General features: G+C 40.2%; 1 protein-coding gene across 4 annotated transcripts in view; it reads right to left on the bottom strand.

The window, feature by feature from the left end:
- LOC102792058 (stromal membrane-associated protein 1-like) overlaps positions 1–13,928 on the bottom strand; it is a 141,535-nt gene extending 127,607 nt beyond the window's left edge. For all 4 annotated transcript variants that reach the window (XM_006808074.3, XM_035915446.2, XM_006808075.3 and 1 more), the window contains exon 1: positions 13,640–13,928. In XM_006808074.3, coding sequence (XP_006808137.2) covers positions 13,640–13,757 — 118 coding nt within the window. In that variant the 5' untranslated portion in view covers positions 13,758–13,928. The remainder of the gene's footprint in view (positions 1–13,639) is intronic.
- Positions 13,929–19,002: the final 5,074 nt, after the last annotated feature.

The raw sequence follows: 19,002 nt of genomic DNA, 5'->3' as shown, positions 1-19,002 counted from the left end.
AGTCTTTTGTGCAAGTTGAAAAAGGACCCACATGGAGTTTGTCTTAACCTAGTTAAAATGTACAATACAAGGTTGTTGGTGTCAAACATACTGCCGAGTCCTACAACAGGTGTGCCCAGCTGAAAAGCGAGGTTAACTCAGTTTAGATCTGAACTATAATTGGCTACAGCATTTTTACAAACAGATCTTAAACACAAAAAGGGAAAACGTAGCCCACAAACTGATTAAATCTGGACCAGCAGTAAACAAATATGAGCCTCTAAGCTGAAACTGTCATTCATCAACAAGGCATTCTGACATCTGAAGCTAACAGAAGACACGGCTCATGTTTAAAGCGCAGAATCTGCCCATTTACCCCTTCAAAAGCTACCACTATTAACTTAGCTAATGAATCTCATTAAGCTTGTATAATCATCCTGTTGTCCAATAATGGCAAACAAGTTTTAAAAACAAGCAAGTTACAACTTTATACTGCTTTAGCATTTTTTTATGATACCGGTCCACTAAATTATAGGAGGCAGTGTGTAGCAAGTAAGTTGGTGGTGGAGAAGAAAATAAGCTCCCTGCTGTGCGTCACTCTTGTCAGCAACTGTATGATAGCTTGGTAATATTTGAGTGCAAAATGAATTTGCTGCACTCCTGTGCTGGTTGAAGCCAGTGTGGCTAAGAAGGTTTCTGTTGGAAATCCTGTGTCAGTTTTATCTCCAAAAGCTCCTCCTCCTCTGCCCCCTAGTGGGCAAAAACATCAATTATGCAGGTTTAACTGCAAAAAAGGGAAAGCTCAATCTCACAGGTACTATGCTTCAAAAAAAGGGGGGGGAAAGGAAGAAGAAAAATGCTTTGGTGTAATGTAAAACTGGCTGGTTTAGCAATCTAAAAGTAGAGCTTTGGCCCTGCAGACTAAAGGCCACTCTGATATATGAGCTCCGACCTTCTACACTGGTCAGTGTCCATTAACCTACTGACCACTAATGTGCTGTCCTGTTTTTAATTGCAATCTTTACCTCTGCTGATGGATATAATGTCTGGGAAGTGATCAGTACATGAATGAGCCACAGCATTAGTATCTGTCCCCCTGTCTCGTGCAGATTCATCTTGACAAACTTTGCATTTGCACTGAAGTTTGGACAAAAATAGACGGCTAAAAGGAGTTTCCTGCACCCCCTCCCCCAAACAAGCGCACACAATTTGTAGACTGCTGACCTGAATAGACACAAAAACACGCCTGCACAAAAGACACACACAGCTGCACATGCATAAAAGCTAAGTGATGCACACACAAGCAATCACAGACAGCCACTCCAGCAAGTACGCACACTAATATGTACAGATTAACACATTTTTAGCAGCATGTGTAGACAGAAAGATGCAGAGGCAAATATTCCACTGTGACACACACGCGCGCACACACACACACACACACACACACAATGCAGAGGAGCCCTGATGAGTGACAGAGGAACTTCCCAACTGCAAGGGGAGGTGGGCAGTCAGCCGAGCATGAAATTAAAGCCCCAACTGTCAACCTGAGGACAGTCAGGACGACGAGTGACAAGTGTGCGTAAGCGCTGTGTGTGACAGGCAGGATGGCCACAGGTGTATTCCGTGGAGATCAATCCAGTGCTCCTTTTCCTTTAGGGAAGCACTGGAAATTGTAAAGTTTAAAGCTTTAGTGGCTGCAAAGAGGCAGCCTCTGTGGACCTGACCTGCAGAAATCTTCCTGCTCACAGTCACAACCACCCTTGTATCTCCTTCTTATTTGAATTACCTTTTCATTTATCTTTCACTCTGCTTTCCTTTGTCTTAATGCCCTATTAACACCTCGAAAGCTCAAATCGTTACAGAATATTCATGCCTCCTTTAATTATGTATGGCTGCATGGATCTACTTTAGCTGCTCTCTTTTCTTTTCTAGGAACCAAAAACAAATGCTAATGTTAGTGCACAGAGGCTGAATGGCGCCCGAGGCGAGAAAACGCACCATCCTTGTGCTGAAATTCAGCAGTAGTCTCATTTAAAGAAGGTTAACAACCCCCATTTTCTAATTAATAAAATGCCCTCTTAGTGAATCATTGAAAGACTGCCAGAATCTTCAGTACAGTATTGGAGTGGAGAATAAGAGACTGGAGGCTGAGGGGGAAAATAAAGAAGCGCTGTGCTGCTCCCTGCTGGCCCATTAGTGCGACTCTGTGTCAGCAGTGAAGAGGAAGGAGGAAGGAGTGCATCCTCAAAGAGAACCGAGCTCCCCTCCAACAGTATTTCCTCTTCATAACAACAAGAGCAAAATCTAATAAAAAGCCATCATCTGCTCTTATTCCCTGTCCTCAAACTAATGGTGGAACATTAGAGTGCAGACAGTCCATAAATCAGGACAGATGGATAAACCATAAAAAGCATCATCGCTGGTTATAAAGAGTGAGACAGACAGAGGCGTACACACAGGGGACACAAACACAATAACAGGTCCACAAGTCTGGCATGTGGACGGTCTCATTATGTTTTCAACATGAAATGGATAAATGAGAGCAATGACAGTCCTGAGCAATATATGACTATTTATTTTATACACTTAATGAATAAAAGCATAAAGTGAAGACAGGATTCCATCTGCTGGTGAACGAAGGTAGTGCAGGAGACTACAGCAGAGCCCATTTCCTATTGTTCTCATTAGAGACAGTACAGCCCAGGTCTGTGTGCGACGTTACAGCAGAGCTCCGTGTTGGGACAGTCACACATACATCTGCTGTTAATGTGCAATACAGAGCACCAAATCTGAAGATGCAGGATTATGTGCAAAGCCACACGTTCGCACCTCCAACTGCTGCTCCTGTACCTCAGTCACCCAGGAGCACAGGTGACCCACAGAGGCCTACAGGAAAAATGTCTTTTTCTCATTCATTTATGGAAGTCACCACATTAATATCTTTAAAACTAAATAGCAACCCATTTGTCAAATTCAGAGGCAGACATCCACTCACACTCACAATCAAACCTATGGTCACTGTGGGTCCACCTATTAACCCAACATGCATGCGTTTAGACTGGGGAAGGAAGCAAACGCCACACAGTTAGGCCAGGACGCTCCTGCTGTGAGGCAATAGTGTCAATCACTGCTAGCTACATGTGTTATATTTCTCTTACATTACATCAAAATTCTCATTTTTGGATAAAACTCTAGTTACAGCTCAGCTTCAGATACAGGTTAATTGGATCCCTAGCTCTGACTCTGTACAAAAATGGCACACACATTTTTGCACATTTACATTTCAAGACAGCAAACTTTAGAAATCACACTGACAGGAGAATCTTCAACCTACTGGCTCATGCCATAAGTGCTGCAAATCCTCACAAATAGAAAGATTTGCCGGGGCCTCCCCGACTCTCTGTCTGCAGTTTAAGCTGACAAAGTTCTTCTTCAAGGAAAGTGACGCACGACTCTGATTCAGCAACTCTAATTGGAAGTTGACGGTATGCATTACCTTTGTTGAATTCACACACTTTAAAACCACCTCACAGATTTTGGCCTGCAAATACCTGGAGTTGCTGGTTGTGTGAACTAATCTATTAAAATACACAAAAACGCAATGCACCACAAAGTAACTCACATAACTAATCTAGAGAAGCACCAGACAAATTCTGGGTTTTGCAAAATAAAATTAGTGTTTCAGTCAAAAGACTTTGCTGGCTTGTAAGAAAGAGCAGTTACACAAACCCGATTTCGTTTTTAGGAACAGGTTTATAAGCAGCATCTGCAGATTCCTAAACAGCAGTAACACTGTGTTCCCCTTTCTCACTTTGAAGCTGTTCACACAGACACAAAAATAACACCAAACTTGCACTTTTCTTCCTCACGTGTCTAAGATTAAATTTACATTTGCTTTGTGATGCTGTACCACCTCGCTGCAGCCTACCAAAGGCTGTCTCCTTGACAGGACACTACAAAACTAATCTGCCCTTCACACCTTTAAAATGTGTACAAGTACAGGTGTGTGGGCACCAGATTCTGAGCCCAGCTGAGTGAGTGCGTGTATGTGCCACAGCATTTTATGTGCATGACAGGGGAGCAGTACCAAGGACAGGTCGTCAAAGTGCTGAGTACCCCACGGGCGCTTGCCAAGATCCGCTGCGCCAGCACAAGAGAGCATGTGCCAGCTCAGAGCACCGCCTGCCACAAATCATAATACTGATGCGTAGTCAGGCAGTGTGTGTGTGTAGATTTTGCTTACACTGATGAAAGGATTGTGTTAAAACAGAAAATTTAAATTATAGTCCATAATCCACTAAGCAGTAGATAGACTGACATGCCAGGCCAAACAGGCAAATGAAATACAATCAATAAGGTGTGCACCACTGTCTCAACACACACACACACACACACAGACACACACACACACACACAGATGTAGGGCAGCGTGCGTAGACAGCGGGCAGGTCTGAGGGTGGAATTACAGCTGAGAGGCTAAGGTGAGTCACCGCTCTGCAGTGGTCACAGAATGGCTGCCACACCCAACATACGCTGACTGCAGCAGGCAGCACGGAGGATGGATGGCACCTGATCACACCAAAGCCTTAAAACAAACTGATGAATGAAACCGGAGCTCTGCGTTCCGAGTGGTCAATCAGCTACAGAGTGAAAGCTTGTTTTCCACATCGATAAACTCTAATACACTGCCTCTGCTCTTGGTGCGGAGCAGAGCCCGACTAATGTGAGATTTTTAGGACAGATATCAATATTTGGTGAATTAAAAATCTGACATTCCAAAATGTCAGTCGCTATCTTTTTTCCTTTGAGAAACACACAACATAAACAGATTTCACTAACATTTGTTATTTGGAGTTATTGCACTCGTTTTTGTAGCACTCCAAACAGGAAAGTTGCAAAGTGCCATCTGCTGGACAAACTGTGCAACATCAACACTCATAACATGGTTGAAGGGTGTTTCTCCCTTGTCCTCTTTATGTTTGTCATTTATCAACTGTTACAAATTCTGATACCAGTAGATAAGCAAATTGCTAATATCTACCCACTGATAAATGGGTGGAGCTCTGTTGCAGTGCACTGCATTAAACATTAAAGCTCAAAAAACATTTTACAATTTCATCTTCAGATCCACCACTAAATGATTGATTACATCCTTCAATAATGCAGTGAAACCAATTTTTCATATTTTAAATAGCAACTACATGCAAGTCATATTTGCACAAACACAAATGTGCTGCCAGGAGTAGCAAGGGTGCTAGAAAAGTGAAATCCTTTTCCATCAAATAATCATATGTCAGCATTTCCAGATGTCACGTTTCCTATTCAACAATTTGCAGCCAAAAATCAATCGACTTTTATATATATTATTATATATGTTTTTTTTCTTTTCTTTTTTTAGATCTAGCTCAAAGTTCAAATTAAAGGTTAAATATAAATAATTCTCATGTCAGTTTCTACTAGAAATGGTTTTCCCCAGTGCTACTTAACATAGAGACAGGATACATGATAACAATGACCACAGACGGGCAGCACTTTTGATTATTTCATCTTTAATTTTTCAACATCAAGTTGGGTTGGTCATTTTCCCATGGTCTAAATGCTATAATGAGTCAGCTGCTACAGAGAGTTGCTATAGAAACGAGCTGGCCACACGTACAAGATTGGTAGCAAAATCAAAACACTTTGCTGTCACAGTTGGGAACAACACATAGTCCCATATGTGCTGAACTGACACCTCCTTTTGTTCCTGCTGTTGTTACATAAACTCAAAGTGAAGGTAATGATAGGAAAGATTAGCATCCGAGTCTTTTTGTTCTGCTCATTTTCACTGATTACTGGAGATCCCAGTGGTCTTAATCAAGAAACACAAACAAGAGAAAAACAGAGGGGAAAAACAGTTTTTCAAAGAAAATCACAGCACAAAAGTGCTTCAGAGGGATCCATAAATAAAAGATTATTAAGTTAAATGTGTTAAAATCTGATTCAGAGGACTGTCTTTGCCCCAAAGTAAAGGTTATTCTTCTGCTATGAACACTTTGCCTGTCAATTACCAGGAAGTTAACCCTGTTCCAGGAAGGAGAGCATTAACCTAGTGTGTTTTCTGGTGCTGTGAGAAAACAGAGCACAAGAAGAAACATATAAACGTAACACATAAGAAAAAAAGGTATTGATCCACCACAGTCATTTACCTTCAACTTGAACGGTTACTGCCTGGTTCAAAACACTGACTTTTATCTATACTCTTCCCATCTGTAACAACTGCATAAGAGGTGAGTTTTTTATAACTCCCCTGTTTGGATTTTATTGAGGTTGAAAAGTTAGAAACATGGCTGCTTTTACTGACAGGTGTACACAGCTCCTGTCTGTTAGGACCCTTCTGTCAGAGGTACTGGACCTCTTTGTGATATCGTTTGCTATTTTGGGGCATTTTTACTGGAGTTTTTTGACAAATATTGTGTCTTGGTGTGTCGTAAAAATATTTATACAAGTTGAATATTTCACTATCCTGTTACTGCTAACTGGTAACTCAGTCTGTGCATGCATGCAGTTTGTGGATGCAGCTTACCAAGTGAGCTTGCCTTGGTCCAAGAACCCAGTTACTAACCACCTGACAACTACTGAGTGCTACAGAAAAATGTGTGTTTCCTAAACTGTTGTGAGTGGTTGCAATGTTACTGGAGGAAGCTGGTTGTAAAGATGTTTACGGTTCGAGAAAAAGCTCCTTGCAGTGTCTTTGGTTGTTAGCATATAGTCATGGTTGTCCATAGTTTGCATGGAAGGTGCTAACTTGTCTGCACATCCTCTCCAACTACTTACTAAGAGGTAGTAAAACTGTCAAAAGCATGACACAAACTGGAAATGGAGAACATTTACTTCATTGTAAAAGCTGTGCTTTCTTAATAAGAGGTGCAACTTTTACTCTGAAGGTGGCCTTCGTTTCTGCATTACACTGAAGCTTCACTACTGCTCAGAATATCCATTTTTCCTAGCGACCAAAGGTTGCCACAGGGTAACAGATCAGCTGTGTAACTAGGCACTTCAGCCTCACATCCAAATGTGTTAGCATCTGGCTCCAAAATATAACAGCAGCAGCCAAAATGCTAACACTGAGACTTGTGGGGTCCAAAAACCATTGGCTACATCCATCTTTCGTCTACAGTCTGCAATGGCAGCTGGCTGATTTTGCACTTGGTAACTGATAGTGTGAGATCGAAGTATAATTTAAAAACAGTTTGAAATCTAGAATCATTCAAGTGTCTAAATGTTCAGCTTTCTAAAGCTTTTTATCCACAGTGTGTTTGGATAAAAATAGCTGTGACAGTATGACTCACAGGGTCCGACTGGATGCTGCCGCTTTCTAAATAACCTACATAAAACATGCCACAGGCTGCAGAGGAAACCACAAATCAATAGATCAGGTTTTGGGGCCACTGGGATCTTTTCTAGTCTGAATATGAACCAGTAGTGGAACTGAGTCACAGTAAGGCTGGAAATAAATAAGAGCTTTTTGTTGTGAATAGTATCAGTCAAGGTCGCTTTAAAAATCAACTTCCGTGCTTTTCAGACCTCAATTAGTCCTGTACGGACAAAAAGCCCACTGTGGATTATCAAAAGATTTCAAAGTATTATTTTACCGTGGAGCGTACTGAGATGAGGCCTGCATAAATGGAACACCCTTCCTATTGATGGATCGGAGGTTTTTCGGTTTTAAATCTCCAGCCAAGTCTCAGGCAGCTCCTCCACACTCAGCCACAGGGAACCAGGTGGGACGAGGATAGTGTGTTAGCTCACCTGGCTCCTCATCAGCTGAGCCCAAATGTGTTTTTACTCATCAAAGAATCATCTGTGCCACAAAGTTTGGAAGACTAAATGGAAGCTCTCCCAAAGTCACACTTCACAGATTTAATACTAATGAGCCATATGCTGACTTGGGTTACAAAAAAGAGAGAGAGAGAGAGAGAGAGAGAGAGAGAGAGAGAGAGAGAGAGAGAGAGAGAGAGAGAGAGAGAGAGAGAGAGAGAGAGAGAGAGAGAGAGAGAGAGAGAGAGAGAGAGAGAGAGAGAGAGAGAGAGAGAGAGAGAGAGAGAGAGAGAGAGAGAGAGAGAGACTGTGTACTAGACATTTAATTTTTAACAAGAACTACATTTTTCTCAGTTTTGATTGCGTTATTTTATTTTTCATCTAATGACAACCTCAAATGTTGTAAAATACACTATATACTACTGAGAGAAGGAGCCAGTTTAAACCTTTATAAAATCTCACCAATGCAGCAAATTGGTGACATAAGTAAGATAAATAATGTCAAATAGCATAAATCGTTAAAAAGAAAAAACATTTTTACATTATACTGCATAGTACTGCAAATTACTAGCAAACAACATTTAAATGATGCTTTATATTCAAAAGCAAGCCACAACTCTCTCTGCTCAAAATGCAACAACAACGCCTCAGTTACTGGCATGACTCTATGTGAAGTATTGCAAACAAATTGGGGTTTTGGACTGTTGGTTGACCGAAAGGAGTATTTTAAAGACATCCAGTCAAAAGACATTATTTACTGCCCAGGAGTTTATACCTGTGGCCTCACATGACCCTCCACATCCAGGACTTTGCTGTTACCTCGATGATGTATCTCAATAACCGACTACAGGAACCTAACTAACACTGCTTATCGCTGTAAGGTCCACTCTGTGTTAGGATGACTCATTTCCTTTCTCTGTAATACATGTGGAGCTGCATGCATGTCCCTGCAGGGCCGCTGCTCATACATAATGAAGCTTAATGAACACTTAAGGGCAGTCAGAGGCTTTATGAGAAAAGCGGAGTGAAACAACCAGAGACGGACCCCAGGATTTTTGTGTACCACATTTATTTTGTATGCGGGAAACCTACAAATAAACTACATTTGGTTTTTATCTACATGATGAGTCTGTGTGGGTTTTGTTCATTATAATAAGGAATGTGTGTTGACTTATAGTTTATGTGCCATTTAAAGTTTCAACACTTACTGTTACTACTAAGCATTATAGTAAACATAGCGACCTGAAAGACTTATCAGAACTAGGAACCAGTCAAATGTTATGACTTTATATAGTTTTATAGTCAGGTGCCAGTTCTGTACTGTAGTGACTGCAGGCTGAATCAGTTATTGCTGAAAGTGAACAGCTTTCTAGGTAGTGTTGCCTACTGTGTCTTCATGTGGGACGTGAGAAACTTTCTATTACCATTCACTCATTTATACATCCTTCCATCTATATTCTTATCCAAGTCTGGGTCACAGGGGAAGTAGACTAAGTCGAAAGGCAGCTGGGCGACACACTATACTGCCAAAATTATTTGCTCATCTGTCTTCATACACATATGAATTTGAGTGACATCCCATTCTTAATCCGTAGGGTTTAATATAATGCCAGCCCACCCTTTGCAGCTATAATAGCTTCAACGCCTCTTGGAAGAATTTCCACAAGCTTTAGGGGTGTGTTTATGGGAATTTTTTACCATTCCACAAGCACATTCACGAGGTCAGACACTGATGTTGGACAAAAAGTCCTGGCTTGCAGTTTCTACTCAAATTCATCCCTAAGGTGTTCTGTCAGGTTGAGATCAGGACTCTGTGCAGGCCAGTCAAATTCTTCTACACCAAACTGGCTCATCCATGTCTTTATGGACCTGGCTTTGTGCACTGGTGCACAGCCATGCTGGAACAGGAAGGAGCCTTCCCAAAACTGTTCCCACAAAGTTGGTAGCAGGAAGTTGTCCAAAATGTCTTGGTGTGCTGAAACATTAAGAGATCCTCACACTGGAACTAAGAGACTAAGCACAACAACCATAAGTACTGCTCTCCTGGACACCACCAAACCCACACATGTCCATCGGATTGCTGGTTGGTAAAGTATAATTGGTCACTTTGGCAGCGTGCTTTACACCACTGCATCCGATCCTTTGTGCTTGGTGACGTAAGGTTTGGATGCAGCTGCTCAGCCATGGAAACCCATTCCATGAAGCTCACTGCACACTGTTCTTGAGCTAATCTGAAGGTCACATGAAGTCTGGAGGTCTGTAGCGATTGACTCTGCAGAAAGTTGGAGACCTCTGTGCAACATGTGCCTCAGCATCAGCTAACCCACTCTGTGGTTTAAGGTGGTCTAGCACTTCATGGTTGAGTTCCTGTCATTCACAATCGCTTTATTTTATACACCTGTGTCCATGGAAGTGTTTGGAACATCTGAATTCAATGATTTAGATGGGCGAGTGAATACTTTTGGCAATAAAGTGTATATGTATCCAGCGTGTCCTCCTGATAGACCACGTCCAGTACACCTCACCAACGTGGCATCCTGCTCAGATGCCCCAACCACCTCAACTGGTTTAATTTCAGATTTTTATTTATTTTTTTGGACTCAGTAGTGACCCACTGGAACACTGTGGTCTACTTGTCATGTTCTGATTAATTCTGCCAGTTAAACATGCAAAAATAAAACAGGTACTTTAATATAAAAACAAAGCCTTCACCCCATCCTCTTAGCACACTGTATACAGAATCGCTGCATTTCAGAACAAAGACCTGGAATTATAAGCAACCTTTAAGAAACCTAAGGATAGGGATTTGTAGGAGTGACACAGACAAAAACAAACAAAAAAGTTAGAGCACACCCACACTATAAATAATGAATGCCTGCTGAATTCATTAATCTGCATTCAGCAGCCCAGTCTCGCTCTCTCGCTCTCTCTCTCTCTCTCTCTCTCTCTCACACACACACACACACACACACACACACACACACACACAAACACTTAAGCTGGATTTACAAGAACAACGAAATAAGTCAACTCACATGGGAAACACACATTAACACCAAAAATCCTGTGCAAAACAAACTAGCTGACATTAAACAACGCAGAACAGCAAACAAGGCCATTCTCCATTGCCTCCAGGTACCACAGCAGCTTTATTTGTATTGGCGTTCACTGTCCAATCACTGTCACGGTAGTCCTTATTTTGTTCTGCAGCAGCTAGAGGACTGTTTCGTATGCTGCTATACCAGGTTCACAGAGGCTGCACAGCAGAACTCAGGCTAAGCAGCTGCAAAAATGGTAATCCATCTGGAGAGCTCACAGCTGACTTCGACACCCTGCTATTTACTTGTCAGGTGCATTCAGGCACATCCCTTTCCCTTGCTAAAAATATCCCACAAAGAGGAAAAATTTATAGTTGGAAGAACCATTAATTGGACAAACCCTGCTTTGACACCATTTCTCCATTACTCACAGGGTTTATTTTGTTCTGCAATTTAGTAAAAAGAAAGAAACAAAATGATATGGCCATATATCAAACAGCATAGAGCCGATAAACATATCTGTAATAGACCAGAATCTGTGGAGGACTGAAACTGCTCAAATCATCAATAAATACATAAATAAATAACAGACTCATTTGTTTTGTCTTAGTTCTTAGTCAGTTATTTATTTAATTATTATTTTGTTTTTGCCAGGTGCAGTAAAATCAGGTCCGCCACGTGACCAAAGATGCAAAAACATAAATCGGTGAGATACTGTGTGAAGTTTGTTTTTCCCCCTTAAATACATTTTACATATTTTTGAGTCACATTTTCAATTGTTTATTAATTTTGGATATTGGTCCCTCCATAAGCAGGGGTTAAAATGAGATTCAGCAGGTGGAATGGAGGGGAATAAGTGCATTAGAAACAAGCAAGATAAGCACTTCTGTTGTAAAATCTAGTACATTGGTTTGCTTCATGAACTGGGAGACCAGTACTGACTGAAGTTTTCCGGCCTCACATTCTATAATATATAGGCCCACGTTACAAGAAACATTATGGCTGCTTTCCAACCTCTAGCCCAGTATAAAGGTCAAATTTGGCAAGAGTTACGAAAGAGCATCATGACCGGATCCCTGTGGCCCACTTTAATAAACACCAGCACTTACACAGTTTGTTTCCAGTCTGATGTGAGATGCATCGGTCAGAGGTTTCCCAAAATAAAACCTTTCCAAAACTTATTCCACAGGGGAAGGCTGATCACAGAAAATAATAATACTGCATACTAGTCCACTTACACAAACAGAGGTAATTAAGGTTAAGGTACATTTCCCTTCCATAGTGCACCTAATGGCAACTACTGAGATCACCATTGAAGAATCATGAAATAGATTTAGCTCAACATGAAGGATGAGGAGGATATGACGAAACAAAGGAGCAGCAACAGGATCAGTGAGACTGACTCATTGAGGTCTGCTATTACGGATTACAAATGTCAGATGGTAGAAGAACTATGATGACGCAAAAGGCATCTAATCTCAGTCATAGGTAGCCCCAAAAAGAGCCGTTCAATCACCACTGAAAAGGCTGGAAATTTCATGCTTGGACATTTACTGACTGGCAACTATGGGCTGGACTTTCTCTTAGGGTGTTTAGGTAACAGTGAAAGCCTATGGGAAATGCTGTCCTGTGAGAATTATACGGTTTTTTTGTTAATAATATATACTAAATACATGCAATTTTGACATCATACATTACAGTTGTTGTTTATGCCGAATTAAAGAGCGACTCTTAAGGTTTAATGAAACCTCTTCCAACACACTCTACTTTACACTCGACTCCAGGGAATTTTAAGCTTTCAATTTTCTGAATGGAGTTTGGAGAGGTGGCTTCCCTCGCAGGAAGGCATGCCTAGCCAGAAGCAAGGTGTGCGCTGCAGCAGTATCTGAGCTCACGTGCTTTTCTCCTCGGCATTCAGCGAGCAAACGACACCTCTACGTCAGTGGAGTCTACACGGGAGACACGCGTTTTCCGCTCATAAATAAACCAGTCAAGGACGTGACATCGATACCTGCGGGCGAAAACCGCCTCAAGTTAGCCACGCTTACACAACACAAGACCGGAACTATTAACCACTCAGCGTCAAAATAAAAGCCCAAGCGTGGATTTTTAAACTTCAAAAACTGAAATACAAATTGAAAAGGGAAAATAGAGAAAATCATTAGCGATGCCTCCTTTGTGAAACTGCAAAATCACAACTTGGCTTGTAGCTGAATCTCAGTACTAACATATAAATATATATATTCTCACTACAAATCAACTGAATTGCATTAAAGTATTTGTATTAGAGTATTGTTATTGTATAACCAACTTTTTGGCAAGCTTCTCTGTATTTTTTTCTTCTCTTATTTTATCTTAGGATTATTATTATTATTATTATTATTATTATTATTATTATGGAATGAAACAAATAATGAAAGCGCTGGATAACGACTTTACTTTAAAAGAAAAAAACAAAGCGGAAGTTGTGTGTTGTTCAGTTACTTTTAATTAACTGTCGCTCAATAATATTTATACTTGGCTTAAATGTAATTAAAAAAAACCAGTAGCGTGGCATGACTCATTGTTCATAACATGGATATGAACGGGGAGGACACATCAGGTTTGCACAGTTCATATGAAGCATCAAACCTAAAGGTCGGATGCAAGCATTGCTGCACACAAGTGACTCCCATCAGAATAACCTTACAATATGATGCTAGCTGTACGACATTTATGATGCTAGCTGTGCCTTTTAACGGACAGGTGCCCTCCTCGTTACATCTTGTCATGCACACACCTGTGACACCAAGGTTAGCCGCAGAGGCTGCCGGGCTTACCTTTAGCTTCACAGTCAGCACAGTACTTGTTATCCTCTTCCCTCAGCAGTTTGGACAGAATGGCCTGATGCTGCTCATTCAGTTTCTGGGCTTTTTCTCTCTCCGACCGCGTCGTCATGTCGCCAAAGTTCAGAAGTTAGACCTGCCTGTGAAGAGTCGATGAAAACCACGGAGTGCTCAGCCTGTGTTAAAAAGGGTGGGACATCACCTTCTGCTCGCACTTTGCTGCCTCTATTCAGTTAGCTTACAACCTGCTAGCGAGGTAATACGGATCTGTGGCAGCATCATCTCTGCTGCTTTCACGACTGTGGGAATTTTTGCAGCGGCGCGTGAATCAGAATCACACAAGTGGTATGGGACACACAAGGAATTTCGCGTTATTGGTAACGGCTTCATTTGTCAGCTTGACAGTAATCCTGAACACACAGCAATGCAGTAAATTGAAAACACATACCCACTATCATTCATCGACTGTCCTTCCCCACACCCCGGGCCTCAACATTATTAAAGCTGCGTGGGATCATCTTGCGAGAGAAACAACAGAGAACAAAAGACAGCTGACACTGAAATAAGAGCTTTAAATGTCATTGAAGAGGAATCCTGGAGAACTAATTCAAAAAATTAGAAGAAACCAGCTTTAGTATTTTAATGAAGTTAAAGCATAGTTTGAGCTACTTGTATGAAATTTGGTACATGCGTTTAACGTCTCAAGACATCTGCTCGAAACTGTTCGTGTTTGATAAGGACCCTGAATGCATCTTGATGGCAATATGTATTAATCATTATCAGTCAGTATTAATCATTCGTAGCACCACCTAGCAGCAACAGAAAATTGTGTTTTACTCTTTGGGACACCAATTCCAACTGGTTGACTGGTGTAATCTAAAATCTGTTCAGGAAAGACTTCGTTGGTGTTACTTTATTTTTAGAACTCTGAGTTTTTGTCAGATGGTGTTCCTGATCCAGCATGGCAAATTTCAATGTTTTACCATTAAATTAATTCAAATACTGTACACAAAAGGGGAGTAACTTTGGACATTTTTAGCTATTTTCAAGCCTTGATGATTTAATCGGACCAACATGATATTTGGTGAGTTCAATCTAAAGACCTTGTTGATGTCATAGGGCGTGCCCATAACAAGGACTTTTTCTACATCTCAGAACCTTTTATCTAATATACATTCACACATATTCACACTCGGATGGATGCATCAGAGAGGGGTTAGTATCTTGCCCAAGAATATTTGATATGTAGGCTGGAACAACCAGGGACCACAAACCTTCTGATTAGTAGTAGTCAGGTCCTTATCTTTGCTGCTTGTACTTTAAATAATAATAATAATATTTTTATTATTATTATTATTTCCGTTTAAAACACAAACCCATTTTGGGGTCGCATCAACAGATCATCCTGCATAAAACACCAACAAACATGCAGAGCCACCCGCTGTGGCGACCCCTTGTGGCAAGTTTCTTTTTTTCCTGTGCCCTTACTTCACAGCTTTTCAATACACCATAACCCACAAAATGCTTAATTAAAATTAAACAAATAAAAATGTTTTTAAAAGAAAAATATTGCGTGTGAAAAACATGAAACACCTTAGCACAGGTGTTCCATTTAGTGCTTAATGTTTCATATCTGTATTGGGTGTACTAGTTCTGCTAATTTGTTTCATGAGTGGGGTTCCTCTATACTTCACACCTGGAAGCTGTTGGAAATTAACTCCTGTGTGCTGCAGGGCATGACCTTCCTCCTACTAAGCTCCCTCAGTTGTTGCACTTTGCACTGTAGTGCCGATGTTTGTGGTTTATGCTGTTATTGTTTGTGCATGTGCCTCCAGTCCTGAGAGACAATTCTGTAACAATCTCTAAAGTTTCTCCTTGTGCAGTCAAACCTGCTGAAATCCTGCATGCCCCCTCTACCCCTCAACTCTGAAATAACTGCCTTGCATAACTCTCTGTTGCCCTTCAAGCCTGCAATAAACTTGTCAAACTTTTAGCGTTGCGTCTTTAAGAGATTTTAGCCTCATCTTCATTCAAATATCATATATATTATATATATCATGCTGTGACAGACTTTTTTCATCAATGTAACTCAATTCTGGGTAAAAGAAGTTGACATAAAACAAAGTTTTGAACATTACTAATTAGAAGATTTTATTCGGCACTGGTATGAAATTACTGCTGAATGCATTCATATAAAGGAGTCTCTTGATTTGAAAGGGATTCATTATGTTGAAGTTTATTGATTTTTGTATGTTTGCATGTATAGCTGGAGAGTCCCTTCGTGTCTGCTCCAACAGAAAAGCAAACGGTGTGAGAAAGGATGCAGCTGTTGACGGTGGAAAGTGGGTGTATTTTCCCCATTTGTGAGATCTACAAATAGTATTTTGGTGTGTATGCTTTTGTTTTTGTTTCTTTAACAACTTGGGACAACTAACACTGCACAATAGTAAAACATTTAGCATGTACAATTCTGTGGCCTTTGTTAACCCTTACCCTAAAATTCACGGCTGTTGAGATGGAGTCTTGGTTATTTCACATGAGTCCTGTTTGTTTAGTGACACCACTTTATCTTTCTATTCATTTCTTTTTGTACTAGTTTTCAGTTAAGATCTCTGAGGATCCCCTGATTTGGATCATGAGTGTTAATCTGGATTTTCTGAAGTTTTTTGAATATTGAAACTGATGCTGAACCAAATGCTATACTGTCATAATCAAATACTGACCTTATTAAACCTGTGTATACTGACTTTAATGCTTTCTGCTCAGCTCCCCACTCACTCCCAACCAGACAGCTCATAACATTTTAAACTCTTTTACGTTTATCTATTATTTCCTGACTTCGTACTTTCCACGTTTTCCATCCAACTGTATACCGAAAAACTTCAGTTGTTTTACCTTTTCTAAGTCTTGACTGTAAATTTGTAGCTTTAGATTTCTCTACTCTTCCTTGTGAGAGTTCTTGCCTGGATTCTGTTGTTTCTTTTGGATTAATTGGTTTCTGGACTTTCTACCAAAGTCTTTTGTTTAAGAAGTCTCCACTTGGGTCTAACTTGTGCAACACATTACAAATATACTCAGCTAAAGGTAGATCCATCCAAACTGTCTGCTGTACCTTACTGTACCAAGTAAACTTGTGTCTTGTATGTGGGTTTAGTTGGGTCGTGACAAAAGAACTGCTGTTTTACTTTTGTATCTTGAAGATAAGTCTTTTAATTGCTAGTGTCTGTAATACAGACCTTTTGTGCATTAAAACAAAGCACCAATTAATTATTCAAATACTTGGAGGTGGACTGAAAGGATGTTTCTGGTGGAGCTTTATCCAGCTTACATTTTCACATACAACTACAAGACACAGAGAGAACAAAGGCAGGTTTGAATCAAGTAAAAGTGAAAAAGTACAGTCAAAAAATGTCAGAAAGCATAAAGTAGAACAATTCTACCATCTATTTTTGTGCACAGGTAACTAAACTGTCTCCTATATTAATGTAATACAAAAATATTAGTACACAAGAATACAAATGTTATTTAAATCTAAATTCTAATTCTAATGAATTCAATTCAATTCAATTCAATTCAATTTTATTTATATAGCGCCAAATCACAACAAATGTCGCCTCAAGGCGCTTCATAGATACAGAGAAAAGCCCAACAATCATATGACCCCCTATGAGCAAGCACTTTGGCGACAGTGGGAAGGAAAAACTCCCTTTTAACAGGAAGAAACCTCCGGCAGAACCAGGCTCAGGGAGGGGCGGCCATCTGCTGCGACCGGTTGGGGTGAGAGAAGGAAGACAGGATAAAAGACATGCTGTGGAAGAGAGACAGAGATTAATAACAGATATGATTCAATACAGAGAGGTCTATTAACACATAGTGAGTGAGAAAGGTGACTGGAAAGGAAAAACTCAATGCATCATGGGAATCCCCCGGCAGCCTACGCCTATTGCAGCATAACTAAGGGAGGATTCAGGGTCACCTGGTCCAGCCCTAACTATATGCTTTAGCAAAAAGGAAAGTTTTAAGCCTAATCTTAAAAGTAGAGATAGTGTCTGTCTCCCGAATCCAAACTGGAAGCTGGTTCCACAGAAGAGGGGCCTGAAAACTGAAGGCTCTCCCTCCCATTCTACTTTTAAATACTCTAGGAACAACAAGTAGGCCTGCAGAGTGGGAGCGAAGTGCTCTAATAGGGTAATAAGGTACTACAAGGTCATTAAAATAAGATGGGGCCTGATTATTTAAGACCTTGTATGTGAGGAGCAGGATTTTGAATTCAATTCTGGATTTAACAGGAAGCCAATGAAGGGAAGCCAAAACAGGAGAAATATGCTCTCTCTTTCTAGTCCCTGTCAGTACTCTTGCTGCAGCATTTTGGATTAACTGAAGGCTTTTCAGTGAGTTTTTTGGACATCCTGATAATAATGAATTGCAGTAGTCCAGCCTGGAAGTAATAAATGCATGAACTAGTTTTTCAGCGTCACTCTGAGACAGGATATTTCTAACTTTAGAGATGTTGCGCAAATGGAAGAACGCAGTCTTACATATTTGTTTAATATGTGCGTTGAAGGACATATCCTGGTCAAAAATGACTCCAAGGTTCCTCACAGTGTTACTGGAGGCCAAGGTAATGCAATGTACTCAGCTTGATACTGTTACTGTTTAGTAGGGGTGGGGGGAAAAATCGATACTATGTAGTATCGTGATATTTTGTTTGCTAATAATGTATCGATACAGGGACAGCAGAAATCGATATTTTGTTACAAACAATTTGCTCTCTGACTTCAGAGCATGTTGATCCTTTTTCTGAGCAAGAATCCTGACATTCCTTCACTGTCCAAATGTGTTTAACTTTTTTTTGGCAGCAATAAACATGACAGTTTACTTATTTTAATTTAAGACATGTTTTATTTTAATTAAGTTTAAAACTTTTTTATTTAATGTAAAATTATATTTTGTTTTAATTTACTTTCAAATTCTTCAGTTGCTGAATGGGCTGCATAGTTTTCATAAATTGCATAGTTCAGAATAGCTATAATTGTACCAGATGGTTGCATTCAGTTAAGTTGGACTAGACTGTAATACAAACCGTTCAGTTTGTCACCAATATAACTGACTGAGTGTGAGACTTTGATATTAGATAAAATGAATATTGATAAAGTTTACCTTTATGTACAGAATTTGAATATCGCAAAATATTTTAAAAAATTGCAATAATATCGTATCGTGAGTTAAGTATTGTGATAATATCGTATCGTGAGTTGTATGGTGATTCCCACCTCTACTGTTTAGGACATAAGCAATAAAAGAGAAAAAAACAGAGGGTGACTTTGCCTCCACACCTAAACAGAGATTCTGGTGGA

The sequence above is a fragment of the Neolamprologus brichardi genome, chromosome 13 (assembly GCF_056152115.1).
Source record: "Neolamprologus brichardi isolate AB-2024 chromosome 13, ASM5615211v1, whole genome shotgun sequence".
Classification (NCBI taxonomy): domain Eukaryota; kingdom Metazoa; phylum Chordata; class Actinopteri; order Cichliformes; family Cichlidae; genus Neolamprologus; species Neolamprologus brichardi.
This window is presented reverse-complemented; position numbering and strand designations above follow the sequence as displayed.